The sequence below is a fragment of the Marmota flaviventris genome, chromosome 8, assembly GCF_047511675.1.
Source record: "Marmota flaviventris isolate mMarFla1 chromosome 8, mMarFla1.hap1, whole genome shotgun sequence".
Taxonomy (NCBI): Eukaryota; Metazoa; Chordata; class Mammalia; order Rodentia; family Sciuridae; genus Marmota; species Marmota flaviventris.
In genome coordinates, this window is record NC_092505.1 from 1,663,610 (window position 1) to 1,673,374 (window position 9,765).

Genomic DNA, 9,765 nt, shown 5'->3' on the forward strand with positions numbered 1-9,765 from the left:
TCCCTCTCCCTCTCCCTCCCTCCCTCTCTCTTTATTGACATTCTCTATATTGGGTGGAACATCATTCTCCTGGATTCTTTCACTTCTGTGTCCATAGTTAGATTTCAGTTTCCTGAGTATGTTTAAGAGACTTACTTTATTTTTTAGAGACTATTTATAACTTTTCTCCTTTGTAAATGCTTTTGGTTATACATGAGTAGACTGTATTTGGACATAGCGCACATACGTGATGATGCATGACTTCCCATTTTGTGGTGGTACCTCACGTGGAGTTAGACTGCCCACGCACTCATCCATGAACACAGGAAAGTTATGTCCCCTTCCTTCTCCTGTCTTTCCTGTTCCCACCCCTGCTCCCTCCCCCACCCCCATCCAACCCAGGGACCCTCCACTCCTCCCCACAGCTCCTACTGTGAGTCACCTTCCATGCATCAGAGAGGACATTTGGCCTTTGGCTTTGGGGATTGGTTTATTTCACTTAGTGTGATAGTCTCTAGTTGCTCTCCACCAAATGCCATAATTTCATTCTTTCCTAAGGCTGAGTCTCCATTGTGCATGTGCCCCACGTTTCTTTACCCATCCACCTGTTGCAGGGCACCTGGCTGGTTCCGTAGCTCAGCTGTTGTGAGTTGAGCTGCTGTAAACCCTGATGTGGCTGCGTCACTGCAGTGTGCTGATTTAAGTCCTTGGGGTATAAACCTAGGAGTGGACCCTGGGTCAAATGGTGGCCCCATTCCTGGTTTTCTGAGGCGTCTGCATTCTGCTCTGCAGAGGGGTCGCACCACCATCAGTCCCACCAGCAGTGGGGGGCCTTTCCCCACCCTCACCAGCACTCACTATTGCCTCTGCTCTGGATGACGGCCATTCTGCCTGGAGGGAGGTGGGACCTCAGGGTGGTTTTCGTTGCGTTCAGAGACTTACTTTAAAAGCACCATTTCTGCGTCTCCTCAGGGACAGTTTCTCTCCTGGTTTTTACTTCTCTGTGAGAGGTCCTGCTCCCTGACCTGCCCCATTACTTTCGCTGAAAGCTGTTCCGTGAATATTAAAATGGGAAAGTCACGGACATCAGATTCCCTCCTGTGCCGTTTGTGGCTGCTGGTTTGGGGCTTGCAGAGGGTTGTTGTGACCATCTTCTGAAGTAGCATTGTCATGACTGCATTCTTCCTCAGCTGGGCCACTGTTCCACTGAGTTAGTGACCAGAGAGTGACCTGAGCTCCTGGGACAGTGGAGTCAACAGATGCCCCCCCCCTGCTCTGCAGCTGGCCGTGCCCTGTGCTGGGCGCCTGGGCCAGCCTGGGCGGTTTGCTGGGCCATCACCTCCACGTCCTGCTTGATCAGAGCTTGAAGGTCAGCCCCAGGGGACTGCAAGAGCTGCCCAGGTCTCCCTGAGCATGTGCCCCTCTGTGGGTGGGCCTAGGGCCTCCTAGATGCCCAGAACATTGGGGGTCTTTCAAAACCCTTCACCCCTGAAGGGCCCCATCCAGCTTTCCTCAAGGCTTCTCAGGGCGCCGACTGTTTTCACAGACGACCTCCTTTGCCCCAGAGGCCAGCTGATGGTCGATCCGCCTTTGCATGTTCTGGAAAACACCCCCACATTGCTGCTTGTCCCCCGGGGAGTTCCGAGTCTGCAGATATCCAGGCTGGCCCTGAGCCAGTCCTCCAGGGGCCAGACAGGTCAAAGGGACGGCCACCCCTCTTCAGAACCAGTCCCCACCCTGCCCCTCCCCTACAGTGTCCATCAGTGCAGAGAGAGTGTGGGGCACAGGCTTTATTGATGTTCAGAGAGTGGTACTTCTGGGGACAAGAGCAGGGTCAGGAGGACCCAGTCCCGACTGGGGAGGGTGGTGGCCTGGAGCAGGAAGTGGGGTGCAGCAGCCAGCTCTCCCATGGGCGGGGCCGGAGAGCAGCCAGGGAGGGCTGAGGCCTCAGACTTGGGCTGGATGGGGAGGAAGGGCAGGAGCTGGACCTTCTGTGTGAGCTCCTGCAGGCTGGGGTCAGGACACCCGGGGGTGGGGAGGAGGGACCTGAGCCCAATGGCCTGGGGACATGGCCGGTCAGCAGCAGGACCTCTGGCCCAAGGAGACACCACAGCAGGCCGGGCGGGAGCAGGTGGGGCGGCAGAGCAGGGACACGCAGGAGGCCGGGCGGCAGCAGCTGGGCTGGCAGGAGGAGGCACAGCAGGAGGAGACGGGCACGCAGCAGGCGGGCCTGCACACGGGGCGGCAGAGCAGGGACACGCAGGAGGAGGGTCTGTAGCAGCAGACGGGCTTGCAGCAGACGGGCACGCAGCAGGACGGCTGGCAGGGGGAGGAGCTGCAGCAGTCAGACTGGCAGCTAGACTGCTGGCAGCAAGAGGAGGAAGCCTCAGAGCAGATGGGCACAGAGCACACGGGCTTGCAGCAGACGGGCTTGCAGCAGAGGGACACACAGCAGGACGGCTGGCAGGGGGAGGATGAGCAGCAAGAGGGCTCGCAGCTAGACTGCTGGCAGCAGGAGGAGGAAGCCTCAGAGCAGACGGGCACACAGCACACAGGCTTGCAGCACACGGGCTTGCAGCAGAGGGACACACAGCAGGTCGGCTGGCAGGGGGAGCAGCTGGAGCAGTCAGACTGGCAGCTAGACTGCTGGCAGCAGGAGGGGGTGCAGGAGCTGGTGCAGACTGATTGGCAGCAGGGGCTGGACACACAGCTCATTGGGGTGCAGAGGAGGGTCAGGCGGGGGGCTGGGGTGCAGCAGCTGGGCTGGCAGCAGCTGGGGGCGCAGCAGGGGGGCTCACAGCAGCTCTCTGGGCAGTCGTCCACCTGCCAGGAGCAGTCGGGGCAGGAATCCCAGGAGCCGGGCTGGCAGACGCGGCTGCCATAGCTCAGGTCGCTGGAGCAGACGGACATGGTGGAGGCGGCCATGGTGGGTGTGCTGGAGGGGGTCGGTGGGTGTGTTGGTGAGTGTGTTTGTGTGTGTGTGTGAGTGTGAGGACTCAGGGCTCTGGCCTTTATACCCGTCCAGGGGCCAGCAGGAGGCCCAGCCGCGCCCTTCCCTTTCCTGGTTGGTGTTGGCTCCTGAGGCCCCTCATTAGGGCTCAGCTCGTAAACCCCTTGGTGCTGGCAGAGCTGCTGCCCTGCTGAGTCTGTCCCCTGGGTCACCTGGAAGGAAGGTGCTGCTTTGGGGGCTGACCCTGCCCCTCGTGGGCCCCTGCCAGGGCATCTGGTGTTGGCTCCTGGCCCCGGGGACACGTTCTGTGTGTCCTTGGCCTCTGTGCGCAGTGGACCAGCCTGGCCTGTGGAGCCTCCTGGGTTGGGGAGAAGCCCAGGCGAGGGTGGCCCTCCCTGTGGCTGGTCTCTGTGATCTGATGCTGCTGTGGGCAGCAAGGACAGGGAGACCTCGTCCCCGTGGAGATGGACATTCCAGGGAGGCCAGGGCTCCTTGGACATCGCTGCATCAGGACAGTGAGACCTGGGCACAGACCAGTCTGTCCGTCTGGCCCTTGAGCCTCCCCAGAGCCTGTGGTCACTGTCATGGCATGGCGGTCCTGGGTCAGCACCTGAGGATGGAGGTGACCAGCAGGAGGTGGTGTGGAGCGAGGTGGGTGGAGGAGCTGGAGGGGCGTGTTGTGGCCCAGGCCTGTGCCCAGGAGGTCAGCCTGGCAGAGTAGCCCTGACCCAGGGTGGGGACAGTCAGCATGCCCCCTCCCAGATCCCGGGCCCAGCACGGGCAGTGGACAGTTCCTCCCAGGGCCAGTGTTTCAAGATGTCTGCAGCTGAGGAGAAGGGGTCAGATGGTTAGGACACACATGGGCCAGGCCCCATCTGTGGAGTCAGCAGTGGTCAGCAGACAGGACAGGGCTGGGGACACAAGGACCATGCAAAGGCAGGCAGAGACTAAGAGTGGACCCTGGGACAAACCTGGGGAGACCAGAGCTCAGAAGTCCCCTGAGGACCCTGCCCCGCGACGGGACCTGCTTCGGAGCCGCTGAGGTGAGATCCACGGGCCCAGGATGTGGAGGTGACGCCCAGCCCGGCCCACCACTCTCGTGGCAGCAGGGGCAGCCTGGCCAGCATGGGCTGCCAGGGGCTCTGGGCCGCCGCTGACCCCTGGTGACCCCAGGGGAAGATGGATCCTGAGCAGCTCCTTCTGGTGAAGATGCTTGGCTCTTCCACCGAGAACCCTCTCTGGCTGACAAGGGCCTCGCGGAGACCTGGGCACAGCCTGCTCCCAGACGGCCTGCCGTGGACACTCAGCCCCAGCCCTCCCCGGGCACCTGCCTCCCTCAGGTGGGAAAGGAAAGGGAGCGTGAGCCCTGGATGCTGCGGCCACACACAGCGCCAGGCGGCAAGGCTTGGGGCTCGCGGAGATCCAACCACGGCTGAGGGACCCTCGAGGCCTGGCCACTGGCCAGGCACTGGACACGGGCAGGAGCTGCTGTTGGCCACACTGCTGTGACCAGTTCACCAAGAGCCTTCCTGAGCACCAAGGAACACGTGGAGCCACCAGAAAACACCTGCCCAGGGCTCGAGGGGCGAGGCTGGTGGCAGCCCGAGGCCCTGACCACCCACCTGGACGGGCAGCTCCAGAGGAGCTGGACCCAGGACTCAGAGCACCCAGTTCCTCGGGCAAGGAATTTCTCCCTGAGTGGCCAATGACCCGTCTCGCAGGTCCTGCCTGCAAGACCGCGGGGTGGAAAAGGCTCGTGTGTCCAGGACCGCTGGGTGCGGCCCCCTCCCGGAGCCTCAGCTGGGGTGACTTGACCATGGTGTCTACCACTTTGTCCCTGTAAAGTGTAGAATGTTGCCACTATCTAGTTCTGGAACATTCTCCTCCTGCCCAAGAAACCCTGCCCTCGTAGGCAATCACTACCCAGCTCCTGGTGGCCACTCATCTGTCCCTGTGGACCCTCCTACTCTGCCCATTTCATGTCAGTGGAATCATGGAACATGGAGCCTTCTGTGTCTGGCTCTTGGCACTTCATGTATGTTTTCAAGGTTTATCCAGTGTGGTAGCCTGTGTCAGGCCGCATTTCCTTTTCTTGGATGAGTACTATTCCACACCATGGACAATCACTTTGGATCTATTCATGAGTGTTCAGGTCCTGGTTCTCTTCACTGTTTGGCTGGGTGAATGGTGCTGCTCTAACTTCTTGTACGAGCTTTGTTTAAATGTCTCTTTTCCGTTGTTTGGATATATATCTGGAATTGCTGGGTCGTATGGTCATTCCATGCTGCCCTTCTGAGGGACTGCCAGACCATTTCCTGTGGCACCTGCGCTGTTCCGTCCCCACCAGCACCGTGCAGGGTTCTGCTTCTCCACGTCCTCGTCAGCACCAGCTGCTGTGTGTTTGGTCACGGTGACCACGGGGGGCAGGAGTTGGTGTCTCGCTGTGGCTTCCAGGGGCGTCCCTGAGGGTCTTGTCCTGTGGCTCTGCAGCCACCTGCCCCGCGGTGGCCTTGAGCGCCACGATTCTGACTTCCCAGCCTGGAGGCTTCCATTCCTTTTCTGCCAGTTTGCTTTGCCGGTCACTTTGGTGCACATTCGCTGAGGGGGCAGGAGGCGGCCTGGTCCTGCTCCTGGGCTGAGCTGCCTCTCGCCCTGGGTGTGCTGGAGCTCTCCGTCCGTGCCCTCCTCCTGTTGGGGACCTTCTCCTGCCCGTGCTTGCCGAGGAGGTGGCTCCGTTGGCCTCTCTGCATCCTGCGAGACCCCCGGGGCTCCCAGCCGCGCCATCAGAGGGTCTGTGCGGGACGGGTCTGCACGTGTGGGACGCTCTGCATCCCGGGGGAAGCCCGCTTGGTGGCGCCGGCCCTGCTTTGCCCTGGGCTTGGTTTGCGGTGTTTGGTGGAGGGTCTCTGAATCCATATTCATCGGGTTGGGTCCGTGGTTTTCTTTTGTTGTTTTTCTGCTTTTGGTGTTGAGACCATGCCGACCTCATAAACTGAGTTAGAATGTGTTCCTTCCTGTTCCATTTCTTGGGAAGAGTTTTAAAGGACTCAAATATCTCTTTAATGAACACTTAGCATTGAGGGCAGCCGGTCCTGGGCTCTTCCTCTGAGGGGTGCTTTTGACCCCTGATTTAGCATCTTTACCTACTGCAGGCCGCACACTTGTCTACAGAAACCCAAAGAGGGCCAACTGTCAATAACAAAGCCAGACAAAGTGTAATTCGAGTCAAAAATTGTTAGGAGACAGATGAGGACTCTGAATATCAATACGAGGCTCCGTCTCTCCTGTTGATATGATGACCGCAAACATTTATGTACCCAACCTGAAAGCCCCAGGAGATACAGAGCAGAAAGGGCAGTTCTGATTCCACACAACCTGGGGACTCCAACGGCCATCTCCACCAACAAGAAGGGGCGGCACCGAACCAGGGCAGGGGAGCGCATTGAGAAACAGGCAGCTGGGGGACCCAGAGCCCCGGCAGACTCTCCGTCCAGCAGCAGCACGCAGACTGCTGCCTCGCGGCCCGCGCGGGCTTCCTGAAAGAAGGTGCGGTGCATAGAAACTGCTAGTGAGTTTGAGTCAAAGAGATGGACTCTCATCACCTTCTCACAGCTGCAGACGCTCCTCCTAGCTCCCGCCTCCAGCCACCTAACGCCCTGGTGAGGTCACAGAAGAGGCCAGCGAGAGAGGGAGCACGCCAGGGAGTGGGCTTTTATTGGGGAACAAAAAATTCCAGGGAAAACCCATCCAATGAAGGTTAAGGGGGGCAGCACCCCAAGGTCAGGGGCGACGATGGGTCTTTGGGGCAGTGGCCAGGCACGCCTCTGCACGGACACCCCTGGACCTGGAGAAGGGTGGGGAAGGCTCTGACACGGCTGTGTCTAGGCGCCTGTCACCCAGCCCGGGAGGTGACTCAGACCACGGGCGAGGATGGCCTCCCACAGCCTGCGCCCCCTCGCCCCGGGGAGACGGGTCAGGCCACAGTGCTGCCTCAGTGAGTGTGACGTGACTGAGATCTGACAAAGCACCTTCTCTGACCACGGTGGAAGGACACTGGAATCCAAACAGAAGGAAAGCAGGAAATCCAGGAATATGTGGGAATCCCACAGCAGACACTCAAACAGCCAGGGGTCGAAGAGGAAGTAAGAGAGAAGGCAGGAGACTCCTGAGGGGTGAAAGGAGCAGAAGCCACCCGAGGGCCGCGGCCAGGGCTGTGTGCCGAGGGCGATCCGCGGCCGTGAAAGTCCACCAGGACCCAGGGTCTCAATCCAGATCCCAAGTTCACACCTCAACGAGCCAGAAAAAGTGAGTCCAAACTGACCCTGAAGCTAGTGGGGAGAGGGGCATAAAGACGGGCCCAGATCGAGGAAATCGAGGACAGGAGACGCAGTGAGAATCAGCGAAGCGAAAAGGCCCTAGAACAGCGCGATAAGGAGGCCCGGCCTGGAGCCAGACTGACTGGGGGAGGCAAGGCTCAGAATACCGAGTCGGACCTAAGAAGGCAGCACTGCTGACCTGGGGTCAGGAGAGGGCTCCCAGGTGCTCCTGAGCGGCCGGGTGCCCACAGACCCGCCGCTGACCACCATGTCTTCCTCTGGGGGCCAGTGACCTCTAGGCCCCTTTATCTCAGCCTGGAATAGCACTGACCACAGGTCAGGTCTCCTGGTGGAGGACTCTGGCTTCCATTTGTCCCTGACGTCTTGCCTTCCCTCACTCCTGAAGGTGGCTGCACGGAGGCGTCATGGCCATGCTGGCCCTCGGCACCCTGACCCGCCGTTCCATCGCCCTGGGGTCCCCGGCCCAGGTGGCAGGTCGGCTGTGAGTCTGGCCGCCCCCCGGTTTCCTCTCCGTCTTTCAGTGACGCGGTCCTGATGCGTCTCCGTGTGGATCCTGCTGAGTCTGTCCTACGTGGAGCTCATTGAATTTCCTTGAGGAGTAGATTCTGTGTCCCATCCGACGTGGACACATTTCACTGAGTGTTTCTTCAAATGTTTTAAAATTTCCTATTTAATAAACACAAGCGCGATTCACCAGCTTGCAGAGGGTTGTTGTGACCATTTGCTGAAGTAGCATTGTCATGACTGCATTCTTCCTCAGCTGGGCCACGGTTCCACCGAGTTAGTGTCCAGAGAGTGACCTGAGCTCCTGGGACACTGGAGTCAAAAGATGTCCCCCCCCCACCGGCCTTGCAGGTGTCTGTGCCCTGTGCTGGACGCCTGGGCCAGCCTGGGCGGTCTGCTCTGCCATCTCCTCCACGTCCTGCTCGCGCTTCACGTCCTGCCTTCTGGAAGAGCCTCCTGGGGCTGTGGACAATGTGAAGGCTGGCCCTGGGCACAAGGGACATGGCAGGGACACTCTTGCAGCCCTGCTGGCCTGGTCGAGCCCGAGGGCTGACGTGCCCGTCCTCTGCAGACAGCGTGGAGTTCCACGTAGAATGCCACGCACCTTGGCCCAGCAGTAACAGGGACAGTGTCCTTCTCAAACGGCGATGGATGAAGAGTCGTGCTGCGACTGTGAGCTCCCTCCTTGGAGAGGTTGAGGCTGGGCCTCTGGGGGACAGTGCAGCACAGTTGCCCCCTGTGTCCCTCTGCCCCTGTACTTCAGGAGACTGTCCTCGGACTCCCTTGGCCTGGGTGGCGTGTCTGCGCAGCTGGCCCTGCGTGTCCATGCGTCTCTGCCCCTGGCTGGACACTGTTTCCTTCTCTCACTTCCTGGGCTTCCCGGGCTTCCCGAGCCCATGGCCTTCCCTGTGCCCCTGTGTCCCCCCCAACTCCAGGTGGGCTCTGGGGCTGCCTCTCTGTTCTCACACCTGGCAGCTCCTCCATGATGGGGCCTGGGCATCCCTGAGTGCCCACGTGAGTGTGTGTGTGTGTGTGTGTCCACGGCGTGCAAGGCCCAGGACGCTCACACCTTCCCAGATGGAGCCCTCTGGGTGCTGGGCCGAGGCTGGAGACCCCTCACCTCTGACCTCCAGCATAGCTGTGGGGTCACCACCCCAGCTGCCCACCTGCGCCCGGAAAGACGTGGTGTCCAGGGGGCGTGACCAGTGCACAGAGCCTGAGTCCCAGAGGACATGGACAGTGCAACAGCAGAACACAGAGGAGGACAGCACCCCCAGGTCACGTGCAGTCACCTCAAGTGTCACTGCTGGTGAGGCGAGGAGGGCCCCAGAGCGAGAGGCCCAGTCCCCACCCTGCCCCTCCCCCGCAGTGTCCATCAGTGCAGAGAGAGTGTGGGGCACAGGCTTTATTGATGTTCAGAGAGTGGCACTTCTGGGGACAAGAGCAGGGTCAGGAGGACCCAGTCCCGACTGGGGAGGGTGGTGGCCTGCAGCAGGAAGTGGGGTGCAGCAGCCAGCTCTCCCATGGGTGGGGCCGGAGAGCAGCCAGGGAGGGCTGAGGCCTCAGACTTGGGCTGGACGGGGAGGAAGGGCAGGAGCTGGACCTTCTGTGTGAGCTCCTGCAGGCTGGGGTCAGGACACCCGGGGGTGGGGAGGAGGGGCCTGAGCCCACTGGCCTGGGGACATGGCCGGTCAGCAGCAGGACCTCTGGCCCAAGGAGACACCACAGCAGGCCGGGCGGGAGCAGGTGGGGCGGCAGAGCAGGGACACGCAGGAGGCCGGGCGGCAGCAGCTGGGCTGGCAGGAGGAGGCACAGCAGGAGGAGACGGGCACGCAGCAGGCGGGCCTGCACACGGGGCGGCAGAGCAGGGACACGCAGGAGGAGGGTCTGTAGCAGCAGACGGGCTTGCAGCAGACGGGCACGCAGCAGGACGGCTGGCAGGGGGAGGAGCTGCAGCAGTCAGACTGGCAGCTAGACTGCTGGCAGCAGGAGGAG

The 9,765-nt window shown here is 60.8% G+C and overlaps 1 protein-coding gene across 1 annotated transcript; it reads right to left on the reverse strand.

Moving 5' to 3' along the window:
- Positions 1-2,055: 2,055 nt before the first annotated feature.
- On the reverse strand, positions 2,056-2,904 carry LOC139706758 (keratin-associated protein 10-3-like). Its single transcript, XM_071615783.1, has 2 exons — positions 2,524-2,904; positions 2,056-2,409 (listed from the first exon to the last, which is right to left on the reverse strand). The coding sequence occupies exons 1-2, from the start codon at positions 2,902-2,904 to the stop codon at positions 2,056-2,058; spliced, it is 735 nt and encodes a 244-aa protein (XP_071471884.1).
- Positions 2,905-9,765: the final 6,861 nt, after the last annotated feature.

What these genes read in the sequence shown, in the direction of transcription:
- LOC139706758 (XM_071615783.1), bottom strand. Translation starts at nt 2,904, where the DNA reads ATGGCCGCCTCCACCATGTCCGTCTGCTCCAGCGACCTGAGCTATGGC. An exon ending in GCTGCAAGCCTGTGTGCTGT is followed by an intron (nt 2,410 to 2,523) that starts GTGCCCGTCTGC and finishes CTCTGCTGCAAG; the next exon opens with CCCGTCTGCTGCAAGCCCGT.